General features: G+C 41.8%; 1 protein-coding gene across 4 annotated transcripts in view; it reads left to right on the top strand.

Annotated features, from left to right (window-relative positions):
* LOC110974625 (formin-like protein 2) overlaps positions 1-14,407 on the top strand; it is a 60,437-nt gene extending 46,030 nt beyond the window's left edge. For all 4 annotated transcript variants that reach the window (XM_087148095.1, XM_087148093.1, XM_087148092.1 and 1 more), the window contains 21 exons: positions 668-830; positions 962-1,038; positions 1,486-1,579; positions 2,030-2,107; positions 2,570-2,680; positions 3,532-3,681; positions 3,904-4,005; positions 4,364-4,616; positions 4,972-5,127; positions 5,606-5,730; positions 5,850-6,052; positions 6,541-6,688; positions 6,872-6,958; positions 7,268-7,417; positions 7,676-7,805; positions 8,467-8,630; positions 8,870-8,971; positions 9,566-9,604; positions 9,804-9,884; positions 10,333-10,426; positions 10,866-14,407. In XM_087148095.1, the coding sequence (XP_087004221.1) occupies positions 668-830; positions 962-1,038; positions 1,486-1,579; positions 2,030-2,107; positions 2,570-2,680; positions 3,532-3,681; positions 3,904-4,005; positions 4,364-4,616; positions 4,972-5,127; positions 5,606-5,730; positions 5,850-6,052; positions 6,541-6,688; positions 6,872-6,958; positions 7,268-7,417; positions 7,676-7,805; positions 8,467-8,630; positions 8,870-8,971; positions 9,566-9,604; positions 9,804-9,884; positions 10,333-10,426; positions 10,866-10,975 (2,617 nt within the window). In that variant the 3' untranslated portion in view covers positions 10,976-14,407. The remainder of the gene's footprint in view (positions 1-667; positions 831-961; positions 1,039-1,485; positions 1,580-2,029; positions 2,108-2,569; positions 2,681-3,531; positions 3,682-3,903; positions 4,006-4,363; positions 4,617-4,971; positions 5,128-5,605; positions 5,731-5,849; positions 6,053-6,540; positions 6,689-6,871; positions 6,959-7,267; positions 7,418-7,675; positions 7,806-8,466; positions 8,631-8,869; positions 8,972-9,565; positions 9,605-9,803; positions 9,885-10,332; positions 10,427-10,865) is intronic.
* Positions 14,408-14,938: the final 531 nt, after the last annotated feature.

The raw sequence follows: 14,938 nt of genomic DNA, 5'->3' as shown, positions 1-14,938 counted from the left end.
GCGTGTATTTAAGAACATGACTTCTGTGTTTGCATAAGGAACCAGACTTAATGATTACAGGCCGTGTTTGTGACACTGAATGACTTCATCTTTTGGATTGCTCCAGATTTTGACTGTGGTAGACTACCGCCATGCTTGTCATGCAAACCTTGTTTCTCCATTGCAGAGTTTCTGAAAACTGCTGCGCTTTGAAAGGGATGAAGTCACAGAAAATGCATCTCCAGTTATAAACAATATTTATGTTTACAATACATGTATATTATATGATAAGTGTACAATGTTGATATTGATACAGTACACACACATTATTTGTGTTCAAATGTTAGCAGTTTCATCAGTCTGTGGAGAATAAGTCTTTGGAGGGACTCTCGTAGGTTGTGACCCCTGACCTCTGGCTCAGTAGTGTAGATATCTCAAATGCTCAACCACCTAGGTAGCTGCAGGGTGCCTAGCAACAGTCTGTCAAGGCAAGAAGCACTGTAGTTGTACAAAGTCCGTTACCAGTCTCTAGTCAAATCACAAGTCTTTTACAGGGGCATTTCTTTGTTGTTAGCTCCCTGCCTAACAGTGGCTGGACTTGCGCATTCACACATGGCAGACTTTTAAATGGACTTGAAAGTCTCCAGTGCTACCCGTTCCTATGACATGTTGTTTCTTGACTTCTCAGGTTTGAGGAGCAGCAGGAGACCCTCCCCAAGACCGTCTCGTCGCGCAGCGTGCGAAGCACCCGGCGCGGTTCCAAGCCTGGTGGGTCACCCAACCACCTGGCCATCACGCGGGACGATGTCCACGTCTGCATCATGTGCTGCAGGGCAATCATGAACTTTCAGGTAAACAGACAGAAAAACAAACCAACCCTCACCTCCCTTTGCCATGCAACATCCCTCGTGTTTCCCCTGTCATGGATCCCAGAACCTTCTGTCTACTACAAACAACGCATCTTCACCCTCTTATTTTACAGTACGGCTTCAATCTTGTGATAAACCACAACGAATGTATCAATGCAATAGCACTCAGCCTCAATCACAAGAGCCCAAGGTAAGAAAAAAAGTTTTCTGAAATATACCCAATCAGAAAATGACAAAATTTTCTGACAAAAGGCCCTCCTAAATGTGCACCGCTATATGTGGACAAGCGTGTTATTTCTTGTGTTGAACTGAGAACATAAGATGTCCACACAACGTAGGTAGTGGAGACGTCTTGACTTGCCTGGGTCCATGCCACGTTTTCCCCTCGCTGAAAAACAGGTTCAGAGGGCATTTGGGAATAAGTTTTACCCGTAGCAGAAGAAAGAGGACCAGTCAAGGAAACCAACAAATATCTGGTCTAAGATATTATTCACAGTACAAGAAAAGTAGTATTTTCACCAAGTTTCTTAACTGCATGAGGAACAGGTGTGCATTGCTAACACTTGTGCACTTACAAACACATGAGAACCGGGCCTCAATCACATTCTAGACAACAATCTTCTTTATCCAACCCCAGAACCAAAGCCTTGGTCTTGGAGCTCCTTGCGGCCGTCTGCCTGGTCAAGGGAGGACATGAGATAATCCTCCATGCCTTCGACAACTTCAAGTTGGTGAGTGATGACCGCAAGACCAGCCGACTTCAATATTATGACAGTCCAAGGAGAGAAAATTAATTTGAAGGTTTTATTGGGATTAAGGCTACGATAAGCAATGCTGGCCAGAGAGTTTATATTCATATCAGAATGGAAAATGAAATATTTGTCATAGGATTGAATCATTCAAGCTGTCAAAATAAACAGGACAGACCAGGGGTTCGTACGTTGGAACTTCCATCCATTTTTTTTTTCCCCATCGAAAAATTTCTGACTTTGGCAGCGACATATTACTCACTCGATCAGATAAACAGTGTAGAGAAATGTTAAGCCTAGCTTGATCTGATGAGCCAAGAAAAATCCAGACCAAATTAATTGGTTGCACACCTACCCCAAAACAAAGAGGTGACTGTTGAGCATCAAGATCTCTCCATAGACTTGGTAGTTTTCCTTTGTCGTTCCTTCCAGGAGTGCGGCGAGAGGTATAGGTTTGAGAATCTGTTTCAGTACTTCCAGAAATATGAAGACACAAATATAGACTTCATGGTAAGTTTGGGTGACAAAACCTCACAATTTCCCATTGTTTTTTCAACCCCACTTATACATGCAATTGCCCGCCTTTAAAATCTTATGCGTAGAAAGGACATCGAGCATTAAAAGGTTTTCTCTGAGTCGTAAACAGTAAAATGTTAGTTAAGCTCTTAGCAAAGGAATCCTTGGAACAAATTTTGAGCCACTGAAAAATCATCTCAATTGCACATTGCAAGCCTTCTGAGAGACATTTCATAATATATCACATCTATTTCAGATTGTATTTGAAAAAGATTATAAATAAAACTTGCCAATCATTTCTCAAAATGGAGATATTAAAGGCGATTATTGAAGTTTGTTGTTGCTGTCGACTTTGCACCCAAGAAAGGCAAGTTACTCTCACATTCCTGCCGAACCAAGTTGGGAACTTTTCTGTCGTCTAGTAAGATTTCAGTGTGTACTTTTCTCTTTGGATAGGTTGCATGCATGCAGTTCATTAACATAGTTGTACACTCAGTGGAGGACATGAACTTCCGAGCGTATCTACAGTTTGAGTTCACCAAGTTAGGACTGGACAAATACTTGGAGGTGAGAAGGTTCTTGTAGTTTCTGCTTTCCAAGGGCAGAGCCGCAGCCCAATTTTTTGGAGGGGTGGGGGATTTGTTTGGGGAACCCCAAAATTTGGAAATTTTCCGTGTAAGGCTACTTTGGTGGCTTTTTGCACACTTGTGGGAAGAAATGGAACGAGAGGAAAAAATCACCTACCTCTCATTTTGTTTTTTGGGGGAGGGAAGGGGTCCTTTTAGCCACCCTTAATCTGCCCTTGCTACTTTTGTGTCCAAAGTTACTGTATAACACACACCTGGTTCCCAGTTGAGGTATGAACTAAAAAAAGCCACATAATTGTTGTGCACTGGTCCTAGTACTAGTTCTAATGATCAGTTGGATTGGATTTCCTGCCTGATGCCAAGTCAAGTCCTAGTTCTTGTTCAACCCTTAAGTTTTATCCCACATTTCATCCCAAGTCCAGTCTTAGTTCTTGTTCAACCCTTAAGTTTTATCCCACATTTCATCCCAAGTCAAGTCCTAGTTCTTGTTCAACCCTTAAGTTTTATCCCACATTTCATCCCAAGTCAAGTCCTAGTTCTTGTTCAACCCTTAAGTTTTATCCCACATTTCATCCCAAGTTGAGTCTTAGTTCTGCTTCAGCACCTAACTTTTATCTGAAGTCTAATAACAAGTTAAGTTGTAATTCTGATGCAGTCCCTCAACCTCTGTCTCAAAACTGATACCAAGTCCCTAGTTTTTGAGTCCCTAACCTTTATCCTATATCCAATCCTAGCTTGACTCTTAGCTCTGTTTCAACTGAGCTTATCTCATATCATACTAAGTTGAGCCACATTTCTTGTGTCTAACCTCGTGCCTTCTGCAATTCACAGAAACTGAAGAACACAGAGAGCGACCGCCTCCACACGCAGATCCAGGCCTACTTGGACAACATGTTTGACGTTGGCCAGTTAATGGAAGACTCAGACACCAAGAACCTGGCACTTGAGAGAGTCGGACATTTGGAAGAGAACCTCTATCAAGTAAGGCTAATATCCAACATATAAGGTTCCCTTACTTTTAGTATTTACCTTTGAGACTAAGTTTCTTGGCTTCTAGTTAGTACTTTTTTAAAAATACCTGTTACGAAAACCTGTCATGCATTTAGGGATATCTGCTTAGAAATGATGTCTAGCGAGCCTTTTAAAAAATTTTTCCGTGGTTTTTTTTAACATTAAACATTTTTTTGTTTTCTGTCTCTGTAGACAAACGAGCAGTTGCGACAGGTGGAAGATGCATCTCTTGCTAGAATAGCAGAGCTTCAGTTGGAACTAGCCTCAGCTACCAAAGACCTGGACACCCTCAGGGTAAGGTCGTCGGACCAGTGAGATCCACGCAGTTCCTTGAGCAGGGTTTTTTGTATCAAGTCTTGGGTGCAGTCTGAACACTGCTCAGTCTCTTGAATCTTCCACAAGCCATCTGGAGATGTTACAGGGTTTTGTAGGATCGAGGAAGGTAGAGCCCAGACTCTATTCATTCATTTACACTGGGGCTTAATACCCCTTTGAAAGTTTGGGTTAGGTTTCATGTAGGTTAATGTATGAGAAATGTGTTCATGAACAGTGGTGGATTTCTAAGGCTTCGGGAAGATTTGTAGTAAGATTTTCGGTAGTCTTCCTCCAGGAAAGATCAATGTTTTTGTTTCTGTTGAACTATCACATTAAGGTCCAGAAGAAGGAGGCCGATGTCGCGATCGAGACGTTAAAACGAAATTCAGTTGCCCGAGGACCAGGGAGTGGTGGAGGGGGTGGAGCTGGGGGCGGTGGCCCAGGGGGCTTTGGCCCCGGTGGTGGTGGTCCTGGAGGACCTGGTGGCCCAGGCGGTGGCGGACCTGGCGGTGGCGGACCTGGCGGTGGCGGACCTGGTGGTGGAGGAGGCTCCGGACCTGGTGGAGGATTCCCCCCACCCCCAGATGACTGTAAGTAGATGCAGACAGTAGATAATATACCAAATATTTTCTTTAAAATTGAGGAACGTGACTTTGAATAGGCAGAGGTGACTTATGGATTGGCTCAATTTTAGTGTGGTGGAGCGAAGTTCAGGTCTTGAAAATGAAGCATATAATGTGGAAATAAGACACTTCTCCCTTAAGGTAGCGTATGTCTGTACCTGCATTTCTAAATGATAAATAGATCAAAGCTTCGAAAGTAATTTCTCAATCAGCAAGAACTTTAAAAGAGAGGGTGATAATTCACACCAATTGGAGACACATGTAGAAATCTTAAAGACCGAGCAAGCAATAACAGCCCTTTTTTCTCATTTTTCTTCTGCAGTACCTCCACCGCCCCCACCCCCCCCCCCCCCCCCTCCCCGTGCAACTCCCCCGCCCCCTCCCCCACCCCCATCATTTGGTGGTGGACCTCCACCCCCTCCCCCGCCGGGACCTCCCCCTCTCCCTGGCGGTATCCTTGGAGCAGCCCCAGATGGATGTAAGTGGACGCTTCAGACTGCTATGTAGTTTGTCATTGGATGACCCTTAATATCAGTGGTGTTTCTGTCTGAAAGTTCCATGTATTTTTGCACTTGCTGTCCATTCGAATTGGCTCTGATCTAACCTGATTCCATTGGTATTTTTCAGTTTATTCCAGTGATATGCTTTGTGCAGTTTGGTTGGGCAATATTCGGGTTTGACTTTTCAAGTCCATTTATATGGCCTTGCTAAGTTGAACTTTTGCATTGCAGTTTAAATTGGAGTCAGTTTATTCTAAGTTGAATTGATTTGAAAATGATTGAAGATTTGAGAATTTAGATTTGATTTGTGTCATTTTGAATCTAGTGATTCAGTTTATTGGGTTGATTTGAATGATTTGATGTCAGTCAAGTGATTTCATTTGTTTGCTTAATCAATACATAAGTTTCTTTGTGTCCATACACTTTTTTTAATGATTTTGCCTTTTGGATATACAGCTGTGACCATAAAAGGCAAGATCCATACCAAATACCGTCTGCCCCTCCTCAACTGGAGTCCCTTCATGCCCAATCAAATCGGTGGCACCGTGTTCAGCGAACTTGACGACACCAAAGTCATGAAGGTGGGCGAGAGACAATGACTCATTCCTCATTTCACAATACCCCTGTCAGGAGAGTTCCTTATTCCGTTGGACAGGTATTTCAATCCTTTAATGCTTTTCCGCCACCCCTTTCCCTGCAGGACATCAACTTTGAGAACTTTGAGGAGATGTTTAAGACCCAGAACCAGTCCACGGGCAACTTTACGGCCAAGGATGGGCCCAAAAAGTCCCCCTCCAAGAAGAAGCAGCAGTCGCTGCTGGACGCCAACCGGCTGCAGAACATCTCCATCATGCGGCGGAAGATCGAGCTGTCGGCCAAGCAAATCACAGAGGCAATCAGAAGGTAAGGCTGCTTTTTTTTTTTGCCTGGCATCTCACAGGACCCCCCTCAAAAACAAATGTTCCAAACTCTGTCCCATTGTGTTTTCGGTGCAGAAATAAATTGGACGTGTTTCTATTCCCTCTAGATCGAATGCTAGTGTGGCATGTAGGTTGAATTTTTCGAAGCAAATGCTTGAATCCTTAGTGCACTCGGATCAATTTCAAGGAGCTATGAAGTACAGAAATTTGTTCGAAGTTTATTTTCTACCTGGCTGCTGTGGCTGGTGTGGAAAGAGGCAAATTGGGATAAAGTACCTTGCCTAAGAACACAACGCATGTTTAGGTTCTGGCAGCTTTGACTTCCAGTTGTGGGTCACCAGTGCTGACCTGACCCATTTTTTTTTCCAGCATAAAGCAAACTATCTCCTGGAAATGGTTGGAGGAGAAAATTTTTGACTTGAACAATCTTTGTGTGGGACAGTTATTGGAAACTTTTTTAATCTTCTCCAGGATGGATCTGAGCCTGTTGGAACTGGACACGGTGGAGCAGCTGCAACGATTTGTACCCAACGAGCAGGAAGTGAAAGCCTTCAAACAGTACGAGAAAGATAAGAAACCCATCGAGCAACTGACAGAAGAAGACAGACTCATGATCAGCGTAAGTTGACAGAACAAAAACAATCAGTTCCAAGCTGAAGCAGATTACTATTCAAAACCCGTTTTATTTGTGACTAGTTTTCCACACAGCTGTGACTTTTAAATCTTTAGATATCCTCCAATTGTTCATTTTGTCTTCTTCGGTAGACTTTCAAGACTTGCTCTTTTTTTTTGGTCCCAATAGTTGTCCAAAGTGGAGAGACTGGCAGACCGTTTGTCCGTCATGAGCTTCATGGGTAACTTTGCCGACACAATCAAGGCGATCAAGCCGGTGGGTGGTAGATGTGACACGATACTTTACATCTCAAATCTGAGACTCGTTTCACGTGAAAAAATTCCTGGTGCATGGTTGTGGAGCTGATCTTGTAGAGGAAAGAATCCAATCAAAGACTGGTTTATATTAAAATCTTTCAGTATAATCGAGTGGAAAGTTTTGTCTGCTTTTAAATCAGTGGAAAATAATTTTCTCATCGAAGCCTGTTTATTTACAACTTGTGATTTCTGAAGGTTAAAAAAGATTATAAAATGTACGAGGAATTCCACAAAAATTTACTGAGCTTTCTTAATATTTTTATTTTAGCAATTGAATGCCATTACATCAGCATCTCTCACCATCAAGACCTCGGCTCGTCTCAAGAAGATCTTGGAGATCGTCCTGGCCTTTGGGAATTACTTGAACAGTGCCAAGAGAGGGGCAGCATACGGCTTCAAGTTGCAGAGTCTGGACACGGTAAGAAAAAACTACTAGCCAGCTCGTGTCCATGAGCAAGCTATTTTATCCTGATATTTTCAGATATGCATCTATGCGTATTCCTTGCTATGGGCTTTTTAGCCTTTCCTGTATCATTATGAATTTCATGTTTTTCCTCGTGTGTATGCATTTTGCTTTATGGAAATTTTCTGTCCGTTTCTTCCTCATTGGCTTTCTCGTTGTGTGCTTTTTTCTTGACACCCATATTTGTATTATTTGCTTTCTTTTTTGTTTTAGTTACTGGACACCAAGTCGACAGACCGGTCCATGACGCTGCTGCACTACATTGTGGAGACAGTGCAACGCAAGTTTCCCGGTGCAGCCGATTTCTGCTCTGATCTTCAATACGTCGAAAAGGCATCTGCAGGTGAGAGCATATTTTGAGGGTTTTTGTTCCTGTATTTGTGAGTTTTTCTAATTTCAGTTAATTGTTGACCGGTTTATTTTGTGGCTCAAATCTCATTGGACATAAGGGATGTGCCGAATATTCGATCGATTGTTGAATATTCGAATATTATTTTTTTGAATTTGAATATTCAAATACAAAGGTCATGAAAGGATGGACAAATTTTCTTTTGTTTTAAATGCACTGTGGAGGCTTGTTTGAAGCAGATTCAAATGAAAAGCGTCGGAAATCTTACAATGATTTAAAAAGTAAATTATTCATCAAACAATTTAAAAGAAATAGAAATTTTCAACAGGGCAAGAAGTCTTGTTCATCTCTTTAATCTTGCTATATCATGGCTGGAAATACTCCTAGATGTGAGAAGCTATTGTATTGATCATAATGTACAGTTAAGTGTATCATCACAACTGATTTTGTATATGGTTAGTTCATCAACAATCTGCCGGTCCCTGCAACTGAATACTCAGATATTCGATCAAATTGAAGGTCGACTATTCAAATAGTGAATTATTTGAATTGACTCAGGCCTATTGGACATTTTTGGGCTGTCTTTTTATTTCTTGACAATACATGATGCCGGATAGAAGTTAATGAATAAATGTCTTTGTTGAACCATCTCCAGTTTCTATAGAGAACCTGACGTTAGACATCAGGCATTTGACGGCAGGAATCCAGCTTTGCAAGAGGGAGTTTGCCCAGCAGCACGAGAACTCTATCTTGAGAGATTTCCTCCTGTCCAATGAAGACAAGGTCAAAAAAGTTGACAGTGACATGAAGAAAGCCCAGGTAATAAGCACAGACACTTCTTTCAAGTCACCAAAATTTGCAATTTGAGTGAATCCAACTTCCACGAGTGGGTTATGAATTAAATCTGACTATAATAGCCAAATTTATGAAAGTTGCCCATGAAGTTGTCGCTGACCCCGTAAAAAATTGATTTGTAATGAAGGAAATGAAATATGCTGGTTTTAATATGAAACTTCTTGATTGGTTCTTTGCATCTGCTGCCCTGTTCTTGTTGCTAGGAAGCGTACAATGATGCTGTTGGTTACTATGGCGAGAACCCCAAGATGTGCCCACCCAGCACGTTCTTTGCCCTCTTCCACCGCTTTGTCAACTCTTACAAGGTAGCTCATCATTTCTTCATCAGTGAATTGCCGTTGTTGAAAAGAACAGTGAATGTGGGCATAAAGTATGCATTTGTAAACGGTATGGGAGCTTTGCAGCAAGCATTAACCCCTTTGCGCAGGACGCGGGTAGAGCCGTCGTAAAAATTGAGATCCTCAGCCCGCTTTTCAGCGATTATTCTCGGCCCACGCTCGAGCGAACACGGTGAAAGAAGGCAGACCCTGGCTCTTGTATATATGGTAATTGGTCCTTGTGCGTAGCCCAGAAATGAAAAGATTGATTTTGCATCATAATCACCAGCTTCACAATAGTCCCCACTTTGAAAAGAGGCAACGGGAATGTGGAAGGGTGAGTAGAGCCGCATGCCACCAAACAATCAGCCTTTTCACCGTGTAATTCAAAGCGCGCAGAGCATGCAGGGCCACAAACCGAGAATTTGCGGTTTGGCAGGTGGCCTTTGTGGCCAAGCGAGGCTGGAATTCTTGGAGTCGGCTTGCAGGAAGAAATTCCCGTTGTCAAGGGGTTGAAGAATATATGCCACATTCTGTTGGATGTTGATGATTAATTTTTATGCTTTGGTGGTTTAATTTCAGAAAGCTGAAGCTGACAATGAACAGCGAAGAAAACAGAAGGTAATGTTTCCGTCCGCCTGACCCTTCCCGCAGAACAGGAAAACTGTGTTTAAATGTTTTGGTTTTATTTCTGGTGTAGCGTACTTGGTTAAATTTTTTGCGTGAGTTTCTGAAAAAATACTCTGCAGTTGTCCTTTTTATAGGACATTTCATGTACATTGTATTCAGAGAAGGTTTTCTATTTTTCCCTGTAATGCAGGAAGCGGCCCTAGAGACTGCAGCAAACATTGCGGCTGCTCAGAAGGCACGCAAACACAAAGATCAGAACAAGATCAATCAGGTATGTGCCTTGCCAATAGAGGGCGCTGTTTGTTCCTACCCCTTCATATATGGGAGTGTATGTCTGAAAACCAGCATTGTCAGCAACTGCATCATTATAACCACATATTTTGAGAGGATTCTTATGGTGAGGTAAAGTGGTTTTCACTACAAGAAGTATGCTCTAGCAATTTGATGTCAGGCCAGTGATCTTGTGCACTGTGTAAAAGGTCGCTTTGAAACATATATCGGCAAGTTCCATTGATGACCAATTGTTAACCTGTGGTTAATTTTCCCTGGTAACCTGTGCACAAAACATCCTGGGTACCGGGCAAAATAGTTGACAAACGGTTCTTGCTCAAACTGCCTCTGAGGTGCTGAGAGTTACTGAGTAACAATGCCACTGTCAACTCAGCTTGAATCACTTTGGTTGCGTCTCATCTGGGATTTTTTTTGGTTCTTCCCGGCAGGACGCCATGGTGCTTGAGCTACAGAAGAAGCACAGGAACCATCAGGACAAGAGGCGAGAAGCCTCCGACGGAGCCATCGAAAATATTATCTCAGGTACGGACAGCGTTTTTTAAAATTGCTGAACGAAGGCTTCTGTATTCTTTGATTCTTTTCTTTACTTTGAAGGAGTGTAAGGATGCTTTGAAGGTATATACATACCCTCAAGGGTCCACCCTTTTATTACCCCTGATAACCGTGCATAGAAATCATTCCTGTACACTGTAACTCCTTGGTGAGTACAGTAGGATTGCACTGAGCTGAATGATCGCACATTTATTATGAGTATGCTGCCGTCATGGCTACCCTGCTGTAGCCATTTTGCTTAATTGGAATGAAGTTCTTGGCTCACAAGGACATAGATACCACGTGCTGGGTTGAACCCAAGACCATCGATGCGTGCATGTCAATTTTCATGTTTTCTGTTTTTATTAACGCCTGGTGCGAGACATGCCAGGTCTAAGTAATGAGGATTTTTTCACTGTTTCATTCGCAGATCTGAAAAATGAGCCTTACCGACGAGCAGATGGAATCCGACGCAGCCTACGGCGGAAACAGCAAGAAAACCTTCGACCCACAATCCTCTCCAATGAAATGGTGATCTAAATCAGTCCCCAAAATAACACCTCTCAGGAGAAAACCTTTGATACAACAGCTGATGGTGTCAGCGTTCACAGGTCAGAGTTGACATTCTCTGAGAGAGAAAAAGTCAAGTTGCCTCCCTTGCCAAGATGGTTCAAATGTTCTCTGCTGGCTATAACTTGGCTCTTTGCATTGAACTGGAATATTTCAAGTTCCGTTTGTAAATATGAGGGGCACCCCCAACATGTTACCACTCTGCTAACAGATAAATGACTGGTATTTAAAAAGAACAGGATTAATTTAATCTCAACTGTATATATGTGGAGCTCCCCTCTCATAAAGTGCCATATTAAAATCTAAGCATTTTCCTTGTACATAGCAAGTTGTTAATGACATTACATTTTTTTTATAAGACTTAATAGGGCTGTGCTCCCCCTGTGTGGGGTGTGCCCTGAAATTGCTGGTAAATTTGTATTTAGTCAGCAAAGCCTTAGCACTGAACAGAGTCATCCTCAAATATTGCCCAAGAAAAAATAGGAAGACCATTAGACTTTTGTATAAAAGTTACCATTAGTGTAAAGATGATGATCTTTTTTAAGTTACAATTTTGAAAGGAAAATGGAGTGAGATTTGATGGATTCCCCCATATCTTTTTTTTTTTAAATGGAAGCTCCAATCTTTGCCAAATGTATGCCAAAGTTTTATGACAGAGGTAGTGATATAATCGGAGGAGAGTTAGACTCTTTGTAGAGCTTTCTAGATGTTTGAATCGACGAGACACGGGCGCCAGGAGTCAATCCTTCCACCGTTCTTTCTGGAGACAAAACATCTCTTCCATGTAAAGGTTGCAGAATGATGCCAATATCTTCCCTAAGTTGGTCAAAATCTCAGTGAGTTTGTTATTGGTCAGGAAAGCACCAGCTGCAGCAAATGTAACTTAAATGAAGTCCCTGTCAACTCTTCATCATTTCCTTCTTGTGGTAGTGGCGCATGTGTGTAGATCTTTTCCACCCACATGACTGGTTTGCGCTAAACGTAAACAATACCACCACGTGTGGGCCACCGTGGCCACGGTCATCGCATATATTGTTATGGGCAGCTTCAACCACGGACAAACGCAAATGTGAATGCTGCATGCTTGACTAATTTATCTTGAATAAGTAGATTACCATCTCAACACTATCCACTCATTACCATCACAACAGATCGTGGTGCAGCACGATTGTGACATCACAGGAAAAAGGTCTGTAACAAAAATTTATTTGAAATATCGACAAGATGTAGGACAAAATTACGAATGAGAATTGTCAGGTGATCAATGTTCTTTTCGCTTGTAATGGACAACCATTGTATGTGAACAACCCACGGGCATTGTATAGATACTTTAGTATGTTTTATATTGTAAAGTATTTTTTAAAATACAATTAGTTTTTTTGGCAAATTAAAGAGTTCAGTCTGTACGATTTTAAAATTTTGAAGCATTTCTAAATTTTGTTTCGTACGTTGGATTTTGAAATGAACCATATGGATCTATCCGGAATGAGCTTCCTTCTCAATTTTGCAGTTTTCTCTAATGATGTGATGATGATGGCCTGTTTTTAAAACCAATTAGAATCTACCTTTTTTGACACTTTCAGAGAAGCCAATCGTATTGCCTGTTCCAAAGCTTTAGATTGTGCAGACATTTTGTCCACTAATAAGAACAGTAGTCAGGATCACATGGCGACAGTGTAACCAATCAGCTGTGATGTTTTAACAGTGCTTTTAGAAGAGAAGCAAACAAGGATTTTGAACCAGAATGTCTGTTGCCACAAAAGGAATATTCTTAATAGACAAAAACCAATTGAAATTGGTACCGATATGCAAAGAGTGAAATACATTGTAAATGGAATGTGAGTGTATATTTTTTATGGAAATTTCAAACTTTAGTGTATTTTACTTGTGCACTCTAGCAATGCTTATGTAATCTTAGGTTAACAACCACAAGAGATGATTTTGTTTTAATTGATGGAAGATTTTTGCCACTTTTTCGTTCCTACTTCGACGCCTCTGCTCTGTTCTTTTCCTCATACCTTTAGTGTAATTTCGTTAACAGTACTGGGTTCGAATGCTAATTAGTGGGGCAGCGTGGACATCGCAAAAATACGGGTAGCAACCACACCGCGCCGATGAAAACAACTGCAACGAGCGCGCGGCGCGGACGTACAGATCAAGGAAAGATTGTATAACCCGATCCTCGGATCGGACCGGTTGGTGCGTGCGTACGTCGCCAAGGTCGCTGTTTCCACCGGCGCAGTACCTGTCATTTTGCGAGAATCCTGGATGTCCGCGCTGCCCCATAGGGATCATAAACATTTGACATTTTTAAAAATAAATTAAAGCAAATAGTGCACATTTCTCTTTTTGTCACAACAATGCGACGTAGCCCTGACAATAAAAATAAAAACATTTCCACGGATGAGGGCGTGATGAAATTGCCCATGAAGGAAGTATCCAGTCATTGTTCGTAGTGCCCTCTGTTGACGTCAATGGTTAGAAAAACTGTCATTTTTTCTATATATTTTGAATACGGGCGATTCACAATAGTGCGTCACCAAGAGTTTGCAATACATTGGCCAATCATAACGCGCGAAATTTGTCGACCCTTTCCAAACGCATTGAAAACTCTTGGTGGCACACTATTGTGAAATGGCCGTCTTGGCCAATATTAATGTCATTTCTCAAGATACAAAATGTCTCACGAAATTTATATTTTGGATTCCAATATTTTGCCCAGATTCTAGCATGAACCATGAAACAATCCTCTAGCTTCAAGACGACTTGTTTCATGAACTTATGTCATAAAAATCCAATTTTTTTTTAATCTAGAGGGCGCCTTGCACACTTGTTATTTTGAGATGGTCCACGTTTGAGTTGTACCGTTTCTAGTCTCCTTTTGCATTTTAAATAAAGGGAATTTTGCCCATTGGAAGATTCTGTGTATTGAGGCATGGTTTGGGTACAAGTATTTCACGGAGAGAGAATGCAGTTCGATATTTTGAAACGGCTCACTGACGGTAATTTGTCTACATTGGCTTCTGTAGGTGGAAATATGGACACACTATAAATACAAAAAATGTATTACATTGAAGAACCAGAATGGCTGGTTTTCCTGTTTGAAGGGAAAATATTTGATGCATAACCGGCTTTAAATAGCATTTTGTGAAGGTCACAAAAGATACCGACGCAGTGCACAAACCTGAAATTCCGGAAGATTGCAAGGTTTGTGTTGAGTTAAATCATGAAGTTCGGGCGTATTTTGTCACTTTTCCTGTGAAAAACTGTACGCCGTCCCGTTTTCTCTTAATTTTAGACGAAGGTGTTCACATATGCATGCAAAGCATTGTGAATTGATGGCAGGAAACATGTTTCCAAAGGTATTTTATGAAATAAAACATTGCGATGAATATGTTACAAGCGAGTTGTCTCTTCTGTATCGTTCTTATCGTTACAAGTTCTTTCTGTTTTCATTTGAATCTGAGACAAGTCATGCCTCTCCCCCCCACCGTTGTGTTCCCCAACAGTTTGCCCCTCCCCCCGACGTCTTATGCGCGTTGACGTCGCTGCGCGTCGACCCAGTAAGCTCCGCCCACTGTAAACGTAACTCTAATTATAGAGCACGGACCCTTGCTCTTAACAGGTGCGCCCCTTTACCCAATGCCACCCTACACCTATTGCCTCCCATGCGCGGCTGCACGATCGGGCGTTTGTGCTTGCATAATGTAGGACAAACTCATGGCTATGGTTGGTCAGAACACAACGGGGCGGGGCGTAATGGATCTGTCTCTTGAAAAAGTAAACGTTCGCCAAAAACTCAAGAAAAAAAGTAGGAGATTTTGGTTAAGGAACTATTTATCCTATCTAGTTATTAGATATTGTGACCTGAGAAACAGATCTCTCTTTTTTATCTGTTAATAAAGTGTTGGCGTAATTCACATAGGGGAAAAA

The sequence above is a fragment of the Acanthaster planci genome, linkage group LG17 (genome assembly GCF_054643075.1).
Source record: "Acanthaster planci isolate LZ-2023a linkage group LG17, COTS_SCS, whole genome shotgun sequence".
Classification (NCBI taxonomy): domain Eukaryota; kingdom Metazoa; phylum Echinodermata; class Asteroidea; order Valvatida; family Acanthasteridae; genus Acanthaster; species Acanthaster planci.
The sequence above is the reverse complement of the archived record's forward strand: the minus strand, read 5'-3'. Positions and strand labels throughout refer to the sequence as shown.